At 39.4% G+C, this 17,384-nt stretch overlaps 1 protein-coding gene and 1 long non-coding RNA gene across 2 annotated transcripts in view; both read left to right on the top strand.

Annotated features, from left to right (window-relative positions):
• The window catches only part of MEOX2 (mesenchyme homeobox 2), a 71,528-nt gene that overhangs the window by 39,787 nt on the left and 14,357 nt on the right, over positions 1-17,384 (top strand). The window contains exon 2 of the mRNA XM_005306645.5: positions 12,127-12,299. Coding sequence (XP_005306702.1) covers positions 12,127-12,299 — 173 coding nt within the window. The remainder of the gene's footprint in view (positions 1-12,126; positions 12,300-17,384) is intronic.
• On the top strand, positions 12,602-14,781 carry LOC135981311 (uncharacterized). Its single transcript, XR_010598273.1, has 2 exons — positions 12,602-13,082; positions 13,327-14,781. It is a non-coding gene; the product is annotated as an uncharacterized LOC135981311 (long non-coding RNA).

Here is a 17,384-nt window from a genome sequence, read left to right as displayed (position 1 = left end):
ATTCACTTCTGGTTTCACCATTTGTGAGCATAAAATGCTCATCCAAAGTGCATGCTGATAAAACCTTTTCTTTTCACTGCACTGCTATGTATGCTGTCTATACCTAATGTCATTCCATCAGGTGGAAGTCTGTGCAGCATTTTTTTCTACTCCCTGTCTTAAGCGCTGTAATTGTTGCTGGCAATATATTAACTAATTGAAGCTACAAGAGACATTTAGATTGCTAGAGTTTATATAAAATGAAATTATCTGAACTGTGTTTTTGGCTAATCTACCTACTCTTGTGGAAAAAAAAGTACATTATCATATAGCTCACTGACTGAAGTTATAAAATTTATACAATATACTTTCTATTATATGAACAGTTAGGTCCCTTCCCTATGAAAAGAAAAATATGTGGTGTTTTGTCAAACACAAGTCCCAGACCACAGCATATGTTGGCTGCTCAGTAGGATTTTTATCAGGACAAAGGTCTGTCTGCTGTGTGAGCCCAAAATGGAAAAAAATAAAACCCAGCTTTCTATCAGGGAGATGTGGAATTGCTGAGAGGAAGGAGCGATCATGTAAACAAGTTCTATGCAGTGTACACTTTGTTCTCTTTCTAAACTGGGACCAGACCTCTCCCTGTGGGTCATAGTACCCTAGATTCTCCACAAGCCATGCTGGAGAAAAGTCTGACTCCCTCAATGTACAGAGAGTGAGGCAGGATCCTTAAAGTGCTGGTATGGCTCCTGCAAAAGAGATCTCATCAGATTTTTTTGCTCTGAAGACTAAAGGAGAACACTCTTTCATCCATCTCCATTTCTGCACCTGCTGCATTTGTCTAGTGAGGTATGGATAATCTTTGGGGTCATTGTACCCCTATTCATTTCCGATCTCCTTTCAAGAGATCCTATCCCTTTGGATAGGAACCAGTCTCTTGTGTACTCACTGTTTCTGCTGTCTGGTGATGGGACTCAGGGGTGCTCCACACCCTCCTGCATGCCATGAAGTTTAGCTTCTCGTCAAAACTCTGCAGGAGCTTAGGGTGTGGACAGGCCTGGAAACTAGTCAGTAGGACCATAAATTGGCCACAAACCCTGAGTAAATGGGTGTAGCAGGTTGCAGCCACTGCTATACCTATTAGCTGCAGCAGTAGGGTAGCTGCATGGGTAACCTATATCCTGCCTCAAGCCCATTTACTAGATACCAGCTGTCAAAGCAATGCACACACTAGATGCCTCTGATCCTGCAGATAGTGAATTTCCTTATGCTCCCCTGGAGTCTCACTGATTTCAGTGGGACTTGATGGAGGGGCATAAGGATTTGCTCACACAGATGCCTTTGCGTGTGTGTGTGTGTGTGTGTGTGTGTGTGTGTGTGTGTGTGTGTGTAAAATAAATAAAAACAATAAGAAATGCAAGATTTGAACTGGTTCCAGAAATTCACCATAAGGGAAAATCAGTTTTAACCTTCATACGTGGCATAATGTAAACTTAGATTCTCTATAAACATAACCGAAAAATGCAAGTGTTGGTGCAAAGAAGTATAAAACAGGATACAGTTATCGTGTTTGTACAGTTTACATCTTCCTTTATTCCCTTATGTTTTGGTTCTTTAAATAATCGAAAATACTATTTTAACTACCATTTTCTCCCTTTAGAAATTTTTTTGTTTATTCAGAGGAAGCATCAGTAAAATACACCATAATTTTGTTTTTAAGTAGGAAGCTGTTCCTAATAGAATTATTTTTTAAATCTTTCTACTTCATACTGTACGTTTTGTAGAACTAGGTTATGTTATGTCATGTGTCTGTCTTGTGGAAGTCTTTCATATGCACCTAAGCAAACCTTTCTTATTTCACATACACTGCTAGACCAATCTTTACTCATTAGGACTTGCTGGTTGTTGGTGGAGAGATGGTTGGTCACATAGTACTAGGTTTCCTTATTTCCAGCTGCTAAAATGACTTTAAAGACAACTAACAATAAAAATAAATATGATCTTAATATCAAGAATCTCCACAGAGACTCAGACATTATACAATTGTCAATGGGAGGAATGTTGTCCCCACAATCCCAAATGGCGGTTAGAGGTTCCACTATACAATCTCCCTATTAAGATGCAGTCCACACTGTGTGTAAAAGAGAGGGAGAGAGCAAAGAGAACCTTTATAATCAAACTACATGTGTTTCCATTAATTTACAAGACTTTTCAAATATCAGCGCCGGTCCTGCAAACAGTTAAGCTTGTGTGTAACATTACTCGTGTGAGTAATCCAATTGACTTCAGTGGAGCTCCTCACATGAGTTAAGTCATGTGTAATGCCGACAGACCGTGGTCTTCAGTGGGCTGGATTGAATCTGGGACCTCTGGAGCTAAATGCATGAGCCACATGGCTCTTAGCCAAGGCTGTAGCAGACTCATCAATCACCAGCTGGGCTAGATGCCACTGGAGGGGGACAGAGCACCACATCAAGCAGGCACAGGCTTAAGTGTTTGCAGGATTGAAGCAATAGATAAAACATATATGTCGGGGTGGCCAAATTTACTAACCCTCTGAGCCACATACGATAATCTTCAGAAGTTCGAGAGCCAAAAGACATGCACAATCTGCCCCGTGGGGTGGCCCCTGCCGGGGCACAGGGCTAAAACCCCAAGACTTCCCCCCTCCCCGCATGGCAGAAACCTGTAACTGTCATGGGGTAGAAACCCTGAGTCCCCCCAACAAGTCTGGTAGGTGGAGAATGGGGGGAGGCGTGGGAGGCTCCACGAGCCGCATTGTAACTGTAAAAGAGCTGCATGTAGCTCCCAAGCCACAGTTTGGCCACACCTGATATATGTGATATACAGATGTAGTTGGATGATAACTTGAACTAACAGAAATACACCCATTCCACATAGGTCCTGCAGGTACTCCTAAAAGCCTAGACATCACACTGGTAGTGAATCAGTGTTTCCAACACTGTAATGTAATTCCTGGACTGCCACTTTCAGGAGGCAGTGATAATGAAAAATGTTGGCTGCCTTGGAAGGTAGGTAATGGCATAGGAAAGCTTATAGTATGCTTCCACATATCCACAGTTTGCTGAGTCGATTTATGGTTTTATGGAGAGGGGATATGAGGCTGTCTTTTAAATTGTAAATTGTAACAGGCTGGTTTAGAAAGCATTAGCTCAATAAGCCAATAAGTGTTTGCTTTAATTAGTATGAAAAGAAGATTTCTTGTAATTTTGACATCCTACAAATGCTACTATGCAGATCTGCCCATTTTCAAATGCAGGGTTGTGAATTATGGTAATGGAGGAGAAGTTGTTTATTCAAATATTTCAAAGAAGAATTCTGTGAACGTATGTGGTAAATTGCTGCTCCAGCAACGTCTTCAGTATTATTGACCAGTTTGAGACTTTATACTTTTTATGATGCTCTCGGATCAGCTAGTCTGTACTGCCTGTACACAGCAATATAAATCAGTGCAACTCCATTAACTTCAGTGAAGCCACCCTGATTTACACCAGGTGAGAGTATGAGTTATTATTTCTATAGAGTGGATGTATTCAAAATGAATTCAAGTTGCTTGCTCATTTTTAAATTAGTATCTCAAGATTCAGAGATATAGCAGGGTTTGGTAAACCTGCTTGCAAGAGGAAAGTGGGAAAGTTTGCTGGGCAGCTAATGGTTTACCTATCAGCTTTTGCATAGTTTAGCCCTTTATTTAAAACTCATACAAGAACTCAGTCTGCCTCCTACACTTTCCATAAACCTTTTGTGTGGCATCCCATATGGTGTAAATAATGCAACCATCAACAGTCAGTTTCAAACTGTGGGCCCAGTTTTGCTCCTGGCAAAACAATAGGGTCTAAACTGGGACTATATGCCAATGTTTTGCTTGTACACTGAAAAAATAGAGCATTTCATATTATCATGTAGACAGGGACTATGCAAAGCTAAAATATCAGAAGTGGCCAGGCCATGCAGAGTAAAAAAAAAAACTGCCACTAAAATGTGCAGTCCTTTACATTTGTTAGGGGAAGAAGAAAGTATTTCAATTTTATAATTTTTGAAGATACTTATCCAGGAAATAAACTAAATTTTCATTAAGTTTTATGCGGTTAATATCTTAGAAAAAAGTAATAGGTATTTGGCACTGAATAACATACCACTGTAGAGTCCTGTTGATATTTAGAATCTATAAAGCTTTTGTTTACAACATAGTGGTTTAAGTGACTGTGGAGGAATTAAGCTAGAAAGAAACACTCCTTCATGCAATGTTAAGTCACGATGAAGTAACAAGATTGTCATTATAAGATATTTGTATAGATTGCTCCATTTTAAAGTAAACAGTGTGTAGTAGTTGCACTCTACAAGCACTTGAAGACCATTATAAGAAAGTATGCAATTAAGAGTAAGTATTTGGTTTATACAACATCACAGTAAAGTTACAATGAAATATACATGTGGGAATAGATTGTGCAATTTTTCTGTTGGCAAGTGCTTTGTCACATTAGAGAGCCCCCAAATTTCAATGAGACTAGTTGGAGGAGTAGATGTTTATCAATATGAATAAGAGTTACACAATCCAGCCCTTAAAAAAGAAAATTTTAGGGGCCAAATTCTGAGGGGCCTTTTTCCTGTTGAACAGTAAGTACACTTCTCCTTGAGTTGTCCCAGTGAAATAACATACTACTCAGTATGAGTATCGGTATCACAATCTGACCCTAGCTAACCAGGCAACTATCTGTGAAACCTCTAATGAAAAACCAGCAGTTTTATTTATTTTTGATTATTCTTGCATGCAGAATTCTTTGTATTGCAAATACTAACTGAAAGTCCACTTCCATCCATAAAGCCAGGGTTTGGCCTGTTGTTGAAAGAAGCTAAGCAAAGGGTGCACACTTTTTAAGTTTTTACATATGATTTTGACTTGGTCCTTTTTAGAGCAGGATCTTTTTACATTACTGCTGGGCTGAGCATGCTGGTGGAGTGCAGTAAATAAATAATGTGGCACAAAGTAAATATTTGTTCTTGTGTTAGTAGCCTTCTTTCAGTTACGCCTCAAAAGCCAGGGTATCAAGGTGAGTGCTATTCATGGAGAAGAAATTGCCAACAGGGAATTCATATGCTTTCTTCATACTCTGGGGCAGATTTACCACTGCATTACTCCATTTTTACCAGGGTCTAAAGCATATGTGGTATGTGTATTTATTTCACTGATGTAACGCTGCTGGGAAGAGATACCGGAATTTTGGTAGTACAACATGAATGAGGTTGACAACAATGTTTCTTTAGAGTAAAATAGGAAGCTAACTTTTGTGTCAGAGTAGCACAGATACAGATGGTCTTTCATAATTTTTTTCCCAGTCTTTGTTAAACAATATACCAATAATTTAACCATGGTAACGTCCCTACCCTCAAACAAGCCACCATACAATCAGTCATGCCTTAATGATATTTTTCCAGATAGCACGTGAACCAACACATCCTACTGTTATAGATTTGGTGTTCTAAAAACCAGACAGGAACAATCCTTAGCAGGTGATTTGTATGTTTCACAATAGTGTCAGACTATTTGTATTAGCATAGTCCCAAAGAGCAAAGGTTTACAAAAGAAAGACTGTCAACCAACCAGTATCTGAATACTGGCCTACATTTTCTGAAAGTATGCCTGAGTTTGAGGGTGGGGTCGACACACAATATAGATTACTGTATTTTACGTAACGTGTTATGAACCAGATGTAAATATTTTGTGTTTTTTTGGGGGGGGGGAGGATTTAGGTTCCCACTAGACTTTGTTCTCTGCCTCTATACCTACCATTTGGCATAGGCTCTAGCCAGTAAAATAAAACTGAGGGTGGTTTTTTTGTTGTTGTTTTTAGCCTCAATTGCAGCAGCTGCAAAACAGATGTAAGCTGACATGAAATCTGCCAAAAGTCTCTTCCAAGTTTCCCACCCATTTTCCACCAAAGAGAAACCAGTCAGGTGATATGAACATAGTCCTTAAGGTAACAAAAAAGATGGAATCTCCCAATCTTTCCTTTTTAGAGACTGTTAAAAAGAAGCATTCTAGAAAAAAAACACCCCTAGATTTACTACTATGGAAATTAAAACAACCAAAGTTTATATTAGTAACAAGTCCAAAAAACATTATTCTGAGTAGCCTGGAATTAATGGGGACAAAAAGAGAGATTTGTGCAGAAACCACAATAAAAAGCACTGAAGCAGAAAGAAAATCAAATGTCTGTAGGAGTTTATAATTGACATGACACCTACTAAATCCACCACATTTTCAATGCCTGAATTTTTGAGTATTTATTTTTTTTGGATGCTACGCAAAACCCCATTGACTGACTCTTTGCCAGCATAATTATTATGCTGTGTAATTATCTTAAACTACTCGTAAATAAACAGACTGATATACACCTTGTGGGCATTTAACTAACTAAATTTCAGAATCAAGCAATACAGTTTGAAACTTGAGTGACATCCAAACCTTTGTTTCAACACAGTCCCTAGAAGTTTAATCATTCTGTTGTGTAAATGTAGTTACTAAGAGGCGCATGCTTGGTGTCTAACGTTTCTATGTACTTTTCCAATTTTAGCATTTAGTTGTATTTGTATATATCATGTGTTTTTTCTCAAGGTTCTTTGAACATCACATGGTGCTATAGAAGATATAAATGTTTAAAATAAATTAAACACAATTTAACATTTTTCTCATGCCTATGTTTATGAAATCAGATTAATCAGGAAATATACAAAAAATGAACTACTTCAGTCAGATTATTAATAACAAATTATAACTTAGTCTGAGTTCTCTCAGCATTTCCAGTGACATGAAGAGGGTAAATGTTGGCACAATGAAAAGACTAGCAACTAGAAGTTCATGATCGGGTCCTTCCTTGTGTTCACTGAACATTCTTATGGCTACTAGCAATGAGTACAAAGAAAAATTAATCTCTCATCTCTAGAATGTATGACTCTAGCAGCTAAAGATTACTGTGATAAGCACCATAGAAAACCCCAAGCAGCCAAAACTCTTAGTAGCTGTAGTAGCTGTGGCAAAAATGATTTGAATTCTCCCTTAAGATGCAATGGTTTTGCTGCTGGTACGGCAGCCAAACAAATTTAATTTAAGGTGCCCTATTGGTAGATAACTATAATTGTCATTATATGAAATGTAAACAGGCCTAGGCTGTGCTCTTTCAATGAGTGTGTGCATGAAGGATCACCAAACAAGACAGTCCAGACAGTCTAGAGTGCTGGGCCCAGCCAAAGAAAGGGGTGCATGACAAGTCGTGAAACATATTCATTGATTTGCACGCCATGTTGGATGCTTCCAGTGTGAAGGCCAGTTAAAGCATACTTTGCCAAACACTGAACCCTCAATGACATCAGCACTCAGTGAGATGCCAAAAAACAAAACAAAAAAACCTCACAAAAATGCAGACTTTACCAGTGTGCCAATCTGCCAATGAAAACATACTGCTGACAGAATTACTGCTGCCAAAAATGTACAGTGTGACATTTACTAGTATCCAGTAATGGTAGGAACGTCTAAATAACAAGTTGCTCCAGCAACTTTAGTTTCACACAGGATCTGCGTGGGCTAATGTTACTGGCTGTCCTAAATCCATCCATTCAGGCTGCATGCTGGCAAGCATGATTAGGACAAACACTTCTTACGTGCTTGTGTGACAGTTACATTTGTCTCTTTGTGCCCTAGTATCCCAGGGGCTTGGGATTTAGATTCTGAATTCCTGACCTTCACAAGTTTAAAACCTAAAGCTTTGACTTTGACCTACAAATATCATTATCCAAAGGATGACTTGTCTCACTGAGATGTATTTTTTATCATTAAGGTTGTTCTGCATTCTTAGTTCATTTACTGTTCTCTGTGATGATCCATATGCTTGCAGTAAACAATTGCCATCAGTGTCTTTCCCAATTGCCATGGCACCAAGAGTTACTTTCTGCTTAACTATAGGTGGTACTACGAAGCATTCTTCTCAGATCAAAAAAGTCTTAGAGACTTTGGACACATTCTTCATGCTGTCAATCTTAGAGCTCATGTCCTGCAAAAGGGGAGGGATATTTTTTCACAGGAACTCAGTGTTATTCAAAGGATTTTAATCAAAATGATTCTTCCTACTGATTAATATGTGTGCACACTAGGGGGTGCTCTTAGAGTTGCCTCCTCTCTCTCTCTCCTCATAATATTCCTTTTACCATAATTGGAAGACATACTGCATGTATCAAGATGAAAAGACACCTCGTTTATGGCCTTTATGTCCTGAGCATTACCCCTTCTGCAGGAGGTCACTATTAACTGCCTTGAATTAGGGCTTCTCCACATTGGAAATTTTGCCATTTAAACTATACTGGTAGAGTTAAGGTGCCAAAACCCACCTACTGTGGACATAGTCACACCAGTGTAAAAGTGCATATACCAGTATAACTTATTCTGGTTCAGTACTGAAATAAGCTATACTGGCATAAGCCCTAGTATTGCCATAGTTATATGAATATAAAAGTGTCTTATAACTGCATCAGTAAAAACATGACACCCCGCCACTGATATAGTTGTATCAGTATAAATTTTCTAGTGTAGACAAAGCTTCAGTGTTTAATATTAAAGCATGAAGCAGTGCTTAAACACTCCACAATCAAACTACCATTGTGGTTATCAACATTATGAACAACATTGCTGCTGTTCATGTAGGATCAATGTATGTTAAGAGATATATAAGGAAAGAGTTCATGCTTGTGCAACAAGTCACCAAGGCCTGATGAAATTCATCCTAGAATACTCAAGGAACTGACTGAGAAAGCATCTGCGCTATTAGCAATTATCTTCTAAAAGTCATGGAAGATGGGAGAGATTCCAGAGGACTGGAAAAGAGCAAATACAGTGCCAATCTATAAAAAGGGAAATAAGGACAACCCGGTGAATTACAGACCAGTCAGCTTAACTTCCGTACCTGCAAAGATAATGGAGCAAATAATTAAGCAATCAATTTGCAAATACCTAGAAGATAATAAGGTGATAAGTAACAATCAGCATGGATTTGTCAAGAACAAATCATGTCAAACCAACCCAATAGCTTTCTTTGACAGGGTAACAAGCCTTCTGGATAGAGAGGAAGTGGTAGATGTTGCATATCTTAACTTCAGTAAGGCTTTTGATAGTGCCTCTCATGACTTTCTCATAAACAAACTAGGGAAATACAACCTTGATGGAGCTACTGTAAGGTGGGTGCATAACTGGTTGTAAAACTATTCCCAGAGAGTAGTTATCATTGGTTCAGAATCAAGCTGGAAGGCCATATCAAGTGGGGTCCCTCAGGGATCAGTTCTGGGTCCGGTTCTGTTCAATATCTTCATCAATGATTTAGATAATGGCACAGAGAATACACTTATAAAGTTTGTGGACGATATCAAGCTGGGAGGGGTTGCAAGTGCTTTGGAGGATAGGATTCAAATTCAAAGTGGTCTGGACAAACTGGAGAAATGGTCTGAAATTCAATAAGGACAAATGCAAAGTACTCCACTTAGGAAGGAACAATCAACTGCACACGTACAAAATGGGAAATGACTGCCCAGGAAGGAGTACTGCAGAAAGGCATCTGGAGGTCATAGTGATCACAAGCTAAATATTAGTCAGCCGTGTAACACTGTAGCAAAAAAAAGCAAACATCATTCTGGGATGTATTAGCAGAAGTGTTGTAAGCAAGATATGAGAAGTATCCTTCCGCTCTACTCTGCGCTGATTAGACCTCAACTGGAGTATTGTGTCCAGTTCTGAGCGCCACATTTCAGAAAATTGGAGAAAGTCACGAGAAGAGCAACAAAAATGATTAAAGGTCTAGAAAACATGACCTATGAAGGAAGATTGAAAAAATTAGGTTTGTTTAGCCTGAAGAAGAGAAGACTGAGAAGGACATAACAGTTTTCAAGTACATAAAAGGTAGTTACAAGGAGGAGGGAGAAAAATTGTTCTCCTTAACCTCTGAGGATAGGACAAGAAACAATGGGCTAAAATTGCAGCAAGAGTGGTTTAGGTTGGATATTAGGAAAAACTTCCTAACTGTCAGGGTGGTTAAGCCCTGGAATAAATTGCCCAGGGAGGTTGTGGAATCTCCATTATTGGAGATCTTTAAGAGCAGGATCGGCAAACACCTGTCAGGGATTGTCTTGATAATACTTAGTCCTGCCATGAGTGCAGGGGACTGTACTAGATGACCTCTCGAGGTCCCTTCCAGTCCTACATTTCTTTGATTCTAAGTGTAACTATCACTTATAATCCTAAAAAGATGGTTTAAACTTCCATCTAAACTGATACATAGAGTGTACTCGTATAAGGATTCAAACACATGGAATGAGATTTGTAAATTACACATGGACCTGAATTGGGGTGTGGCAGAGCTGCAGCAGTTGAGGAGCAACTCCAGGAAGGAAATGCAGTGTGCATGCCAGCATGCTGAAAATTTTGGAGAGAATTATGCTTCCTGGTGATGCCCCCAATTGGCTGATGCAACACACTCTGCGGGCTAGTACAGAAGGAAGAGGGGAACATGACTCAGGTTCCTTCCTGCCATCTTTGAGGTAATTTGCACCCTGGGTTATTAGGTAGGAGCTGTGCTCCTCTGAGAACAGGGACTTAAGTTTTGTCCAGCTCTTTTGCTTGCAGTGAAGCCATGGGAGAAGGCTGTTTTTTACCTTTCTCCACTCTACTCTCACCTTTTCAACTGCACAGGGACAGGACACAATCTCATCCATAACTGGAAATTTATGTTTTGCATCAAATAAAAACATTTCCCCGTATTCAGTTTACATTCTTATATCCTGGCTACCACCATGGTATCACTGATTTTGGGTTTTGTTTTGTTCTTTAAATTACTCCATTGGGATTTGAACCTATCGCCTTTGGCAGCATAAACCTGTGACTGTAGCATTGAATCATTCATTAAAATTTCTTACTAATTTGCATAAAAGCCACTGATTGTTTTTTCAAGCAACAGGGTAATAATGACCCCCAAACTCACCTCATTCTACTCTTATAAACCTGCATAATTGTTAGTAGTTTTGTTATTGGGCTCAGTGGTCCAGTAGGCTATTTCAAGCATGCTGATGAGTCATCTGACATAGAACGTCATAGAGAGACTGCTTATGCGTCTGTCCATTTAGAAATTGATGCAGGTTTCTATTTAAATCAGCAGCTGAAGTGTGAATGTATCTGTGACATTTTTGAGATGGTTCAGGAGGCCAGGAGTTGACCAATGATTCTCATGCTGCATGCTTACTAAAATTGAACTTGCAGGTATTGTGACATGCCCAGATTTGAAAAAGATAGAGCAAAAGACATTTTATGGGACAAAACTTTAGGAACTTCGACAATCAGATCATAGTATTTATTCAAATGGGGCCTGGTCCAAAGCCCATTGATGAGAATGGAAAGACTCATTGACTTAGTAGCTTTGCATCAGACCCCTGATACTTTGCTGTGAGAGTAACTGAAACTATGAGGGCTGTGAGAAGATTTTCACTGTTGTGATAATGGCAGAAATGATAATTTACCTGCATCTGCAGCAAGAATAGTTTAGGGTATGGGCAGTGGTGGCAGCACTACTTTCTATTGCATATCTAAAAGTTTAGGGGTTCATGGAATGTCTACTTCTGGGCATGCTAGGGGGCAGCACCCTTTGATTCTGCAGTCAGTCCACATCCATTTCATCATCATGCTGTTGACTGGATTTCATATGTTCTTCTCTTATTTATTTTATTGCTGTAATTGGATAAAATTGAAAATGTCCTCTCTGATAGGGATAGCTTTGTTTAACATGTTAGTGAAATAATAGAATAGAGCCAACCCTTGACATGCCATCTAGTAGGTCACTAGCCAGAAGATTCATCCTATTCAGTGCTAGCTCTTTAGTTACATTCAGGATTCTTGGGAAAACACCTGATACTCTGCTCTGTGGCAGTGGAGGGTCCATTAGTACCAAAGCCAGTGTGCTTCCGCTATTCCAGGGCAGGGCAGTTTTTGAGGTGCTCATGTAGAGGATGAGCACAGCCTTAATCTGTGAGGTTTAGTTCCTAATAAATCACACCCTTGTCATAACTTTCACTTGTATCTCTCCTTTGTTTCAGATTCCCAGGAAGGAAATTACAAATCAGAGGTCAACAGTAAGCCTAGGAAGGAAAGGACAGCCTTTACCAAGGAGCAAATCAGAGAGCTAGAAGCAGAATTTGCCCATCACAACTACCTGACCAGGCTGAGGAGATATGAGATAGCTGTAAATCTGGACCTCACTGAAAGACAGGTACTGATGGAAAGTAATGGATTTTAAAGTGTTTGTTTAATATTTAAAACTACCAGCAGCAGGCACTCTCCCCAGCTGATTTGCCCATAGATATGCTAATGTGTAAAATGAAAAAAAAATTACATGTAATGCTAAAATGACACCCATTTATACTGCATGACAGTGTTGCTGTGAACAGATATTTATAAATTCAGTTAACCCATTGAAACAGATGTTTAACGTCAATGAGTCAAGAAGTGTATCCAGGGCCGGCTCCAGGGTTTTGGCCGCCCCAAGCAGCCAAAAAAAAAAAAAAAGACGCGATCGCGATCTGCGGCGGCAATTCGGCGGGAGGTCCTTCGCTCCGAGCAGGAGTGAGGGACCATCCGCCGAATTGCCGCTGAATAGCTGGACGTGCCGCCCCTCTCCGGAGTGGCCGCCCCAAGCACCTGCTTGCCAGGCTGCTGCCTGCAGCCGGCCCTGAGCGTATCTGCCAGAATGGAATAAATGGGTTTTCAGGTTGCCCAATGCATCTCTACTTAAAATACATCCAGTCTTCTATTCTGTGCAATGGTTTGTGGCTAAATATTTACAGGCATTGTGACAGCTGTCTACCACCTATCTGCTCTCTGAATCGTGAAAAATCACAGAAAAATCTACTAGAGTGGGAAGGAAGACATCACAGAATGGCCAAATCATAACTAAAGTTTCCATTTGAAGCATAGTAAGCAGTGTGTGACTTTTCACACCTGCAATGTTTTGATGACAACTCTGTTCTCTTCAAGCTATACACTTTTAACCCAAGTATCAGAGGGGTAGCCGTGTTAGTCTGAATCTGTAAAAAGCAACAGAGGGTCCTGTGGCACCTTTGAGACTAACAGAAGTACTGGGAGCATAAGCTTTCGTGGGTAAGAACCTCACTTCTTCAGATGCAAGAAGAAGAATCTTGCATCTGAAGAAGTGAGGTTCTTACCCACGAAAGCTTATGCTCCCAGTACTTCTGTTAGTCTCAAAGGTGCCACAGGACCCTCTGTTACTTTTAACCCAGTTATTCATGAAAAGAAAAAATGACATTTAAAAAAAAAAACCTTTAAAAATGGTTTAAAAGAGAGCAAACCCCCCTTATTGTCAGTCTCTGAGGCAGGGATGAGATGGTTGAGAAGGAAACAGAATCAGTGGGAATTGCATCTGAACTCCCAGAAAAGGTGCTTTGATACTCCTGAAACACAAAGCTTCATTTAGTTATTCCCTTTTTGCTTAAAAGCTCAACTCCATCAACTCAACTGGAAGTTTACCCAACTATTTACCATATTCTGGCAATATCTATGCTAATCTTTTGGGGGAAAATTTTCCATTCTCACATTACCAGTCGTGCAGTTCCAAATGTGACAGCACCCGTGGGAGCACCAGAATGGACAGAGTACAAACCTTTACCATCCTGTCATCTTACTCTGTTCTGTGAAGTAGGAGGAGACAATGGAATTTCTCATCACCGTTCTCAGTTTCCTGCTCTCCAAGCCCTCATGCTGCAAACACCTAAGCACATACTTAACTTTTTTTTGTCCGTAGTCACATTGACTTCAGTGGAATTAGTCATGTGTTTTAGTTAAGCATGCACTTAAGTGTTTGCAGAATCCAGGCCCAACACATTAATGTTTAAATGTGTACATTTTCAGGAACATCCAGAAGTCTTGACACAATATTATTGTATGGAAGATTAGATTTAGTTGTTAGTTGAAAGCCTTTTGTCTTGGCCTGATTACATACCCGAGTTTGTTGTAACCTTCCTCCCCTGAGGAATAACTTAAATTATATCTGAAATTAAAATCAATAGGTACTCAGATAGCATGCTGATGTGTGCAGTATAAGAACCTAAAGGTATTAGCAGGCTGACCTGATCCTATGCAAAATGTCTGATCACTAGCTGGAATGCATTAGACGGTGGGTACAGGGATGTTATATATATGAGAGAGACATTTTACAATATGCAGTAACATTCATGCTAACTAATTTTGGTGGTCTGCCCAGAAATAAGACCGTGCTTCATGAAACTCTAAACATGAGAGGCTTATAAAGACTGGTCAGTTATTCAAAACTTAATTTACATTTTCTATAAATAGTACCTCTCCACTTAAACTAGACCCATTTTATACATGCATGTGCACACATGCAAGTGAAACAGGATTTTCTTTGGGCACTTCAAAGAAATGTACATAAAATGGTATTCGAAGTTTACCTCTCTGTCTTTATTATGCATACCTATTATTTCATCACATCAGCTAGAAGTCAGTAATTTGTTTATAACATGAAGCTGATAATGCCACATAGCATTAATTTTGCTAAATATAATAGCATACACTTAAAAAACCCTTGTCATGCCAGTGGAGTTACTTTCTGTTATTTAAATATGTTTGTTAGATTTATAACTTGTGCCCTTTAGTATCAAATGCAAAGGGAGATTTATTATGGTGGGGAAAAATAAATAGGAATATTGATCTCTAAAGGCTCAATCTTACCATCCTTTCTCAAGCAAAACACCCATTGAACTCAATAGACTTGATTTCAATTATAGCCTTTAGTAAGAACTGTAGCAAAGTGTTCCCTATTTGTCTGTTGACAGATCCATAATTTGTGTTTGTTATGTAACGCGATCATCCAAAGATCCAGCATTATCCACTTTCCTTAATTCCTTATCTCTTAGGAATTTAAAAGAATATACTTTACAAGAAATTGCCTTTCATCCGGCCAGGGACTGGACTAATTGAGACTAGGAATACTGAGTTGATTGTACAGAAAGAATCAGTGGAATCTAAATCTGAATTCTACTTGAATGTCTTAAAATTAAAAATCATAGCTGGATTCCATAGAATAGTATGAAACAAATGTCAGTGTATTTATTTTTGTTAGACTGATACAGTACCAAGTACATGTTTATTACTTCCCCATGACACTTCCCTTTGTATTTAATCCTTTTTTTGTATTCACACCATAGTTTGGAGGTCTGGATGAAGGAGATGCAGGGTGTTTCCTGAGGATTAATATCAGATGGGAGAAATCTCAGCTAGTAACTAATCCCCAGGAAGTAGCCTGAGCTGAGTTCATAATTCATTATCAGCTGGAAAATGGAAACAAGTAAATACAAAAATAGGTGTATGGTTTTTCTTAATGGTTAATACAGTTTAAAGTGGTATGTGCAGAGCATGTCTAGACATTAGCCACCTGTACACTAGCAAGTCAGATTGCTCCAATAAGCTCAACATTCCATTTTGTTTACAGAATAAAATACTGTGCCAACTCCCCTCGCTCTTGCGCTGTGCTGGACACAGGTGGGGGTAAATGTCCTGATGTTGGGAGCCTCCACCTATTCCTTTTCAGGGTCAGGCTTGGATTTTTTACACCCATGAATGACATAGTTGGGTCAACCTAACTTTTTAGTGTCGACAGTTACAGTGGATTTTTCCTCGTAAGTAACAACAAATAAAATATTGAATAATAATTCATGATGACCTTTAACTGGTTCACCACTGGCGGGGTAAACCAACTGACTTAAATTAAGTTGTGCCTACGGCTGCAGTGGAATTAGCCCAGCATTATAGGGTGGTGTGACACAACCATATGATAAGATGATTCTGTGTTCCAAAGGAAATTAAGTTTTTATTTCAACATACTGTACAGGGACAGCTAGATCTGAACATATGTCTTTGGAAGTTCATTGGGAGAAAAAGCAGTCTTCCGAGACAGCTAGGTCAGAGAAAAACCTCAGACTTCCTTTGCTACACAAAGCATGGAGGGGAATGTGAGGGGATACTTTGTAGCAGATGTGTAATGTCAGTGCTAGGCATTGATACTTGTGATCACCTCTAGGTAATTATAATGAACCCATCCACATAACATCTGAGCATAACCCTTCTTGTTAATCACATGTGGCATCTGGGCTGCTGGGAATGCTGGTGCTTCCCTAGCATTTTAGCACAAAGGCCTGGATAGTTTCAATCAGGAAGGGAAAGCTTTTAAAGGTTCTGCATGAAGGAGCACGAAGGAAATACACAACAGCACCGTGACTTATAGCTTTATGCCTTTCAGTCAGAAAGAAAGAGGGGGCCACATACTGCACTGAAGATGTCCTCTGTTGTCCACAACAAAAAGATGACTGGCAAGTGGATGAAAACCTAGCAGCACACTCCTGTATCCATTTGCTTTCTGAAAATTGCATATATTGGGGCAAATTTTGCTGTCACTGCCCCTGTTGTAAATTGGGAACATCTTCATGGAAATCAGATGAATTACCCTGGTGTAAAACTGGTGTGAATAAGACCAGAATCAGGCCTTCTACTTCCAGATTGTATGAAAGCCTCCAAGAGTGGAATTCAGGGAGTCAACAGACCTGATTTTCCCCTCATACTGACTTCAGTGAATGTACTCCAGGATTACACTGCTGTGAGATCAATATTCATTTCTTCAGTGCAGAATCAGAATATTTCTTAAATACATTCCATTCCATTGTTAACTGAATGAATGTTAACACCATACTAGCATCCACGCACTAGCATATTATTGTTATTATTATTACCTCAGTAGCACCTAGTAGTCCCAACTGAGATCCGGGGCCTATTGTGCTGGGTGCATTACACACACACTAGGAAATAAGCTCTTCAGAGAAAGGGCTACAATCTAAGTAAAAAGCTAGACATTCTCATGTAGCCCAGCTCATTTGGCCTGGTTTCCAGAAGTAATCTCGGCATAGAGCAGTACTTCTGAGAATGATGTGACCATGCTGGAGAATTGGCATTTGTGGCACATACTGTCATTTCCCAAAACTTCTGCCAAAGGCTGTTTTACCGAGAATGGTCACTCTCTCTGACTAGGTTAAGATGTGGGTTATAATACCTATGCCAACCCTAGCTGTAGACCCATCTATATCTGAAAGGTCTTCAGACCTTGGAGGAATGACATTCTTTATGCAAATAGAGAATCAAATGTTAATGTTGGAGAATGCAGTGAAGAAAAAAAAGCAGAAGGTATTAGCTGTATTAAACATCTCCACCAAGAAATTATGTTTGTGAACAGAATTAACCACTGATGGAATTAATTACTTTACATATGTTG

The sequence above is a fragment of the Chrysemys picta genome, chromosome 2 (genome assembly GCF_011386835.1).
Source record: "Chrysemys picta bellii isolate R12L10 chromosome 2, ASM1138683v2, whole genome shotgun sequence".
NCBI classification, from domain to species: Eukaryota; Metazoa; Chordata; order Testudines; family Emydidae; genus Chrysemys; species Chrysemys picta.
This window is presented reverse-complemented; position numbering and strand designations above follow the sequence as displayed.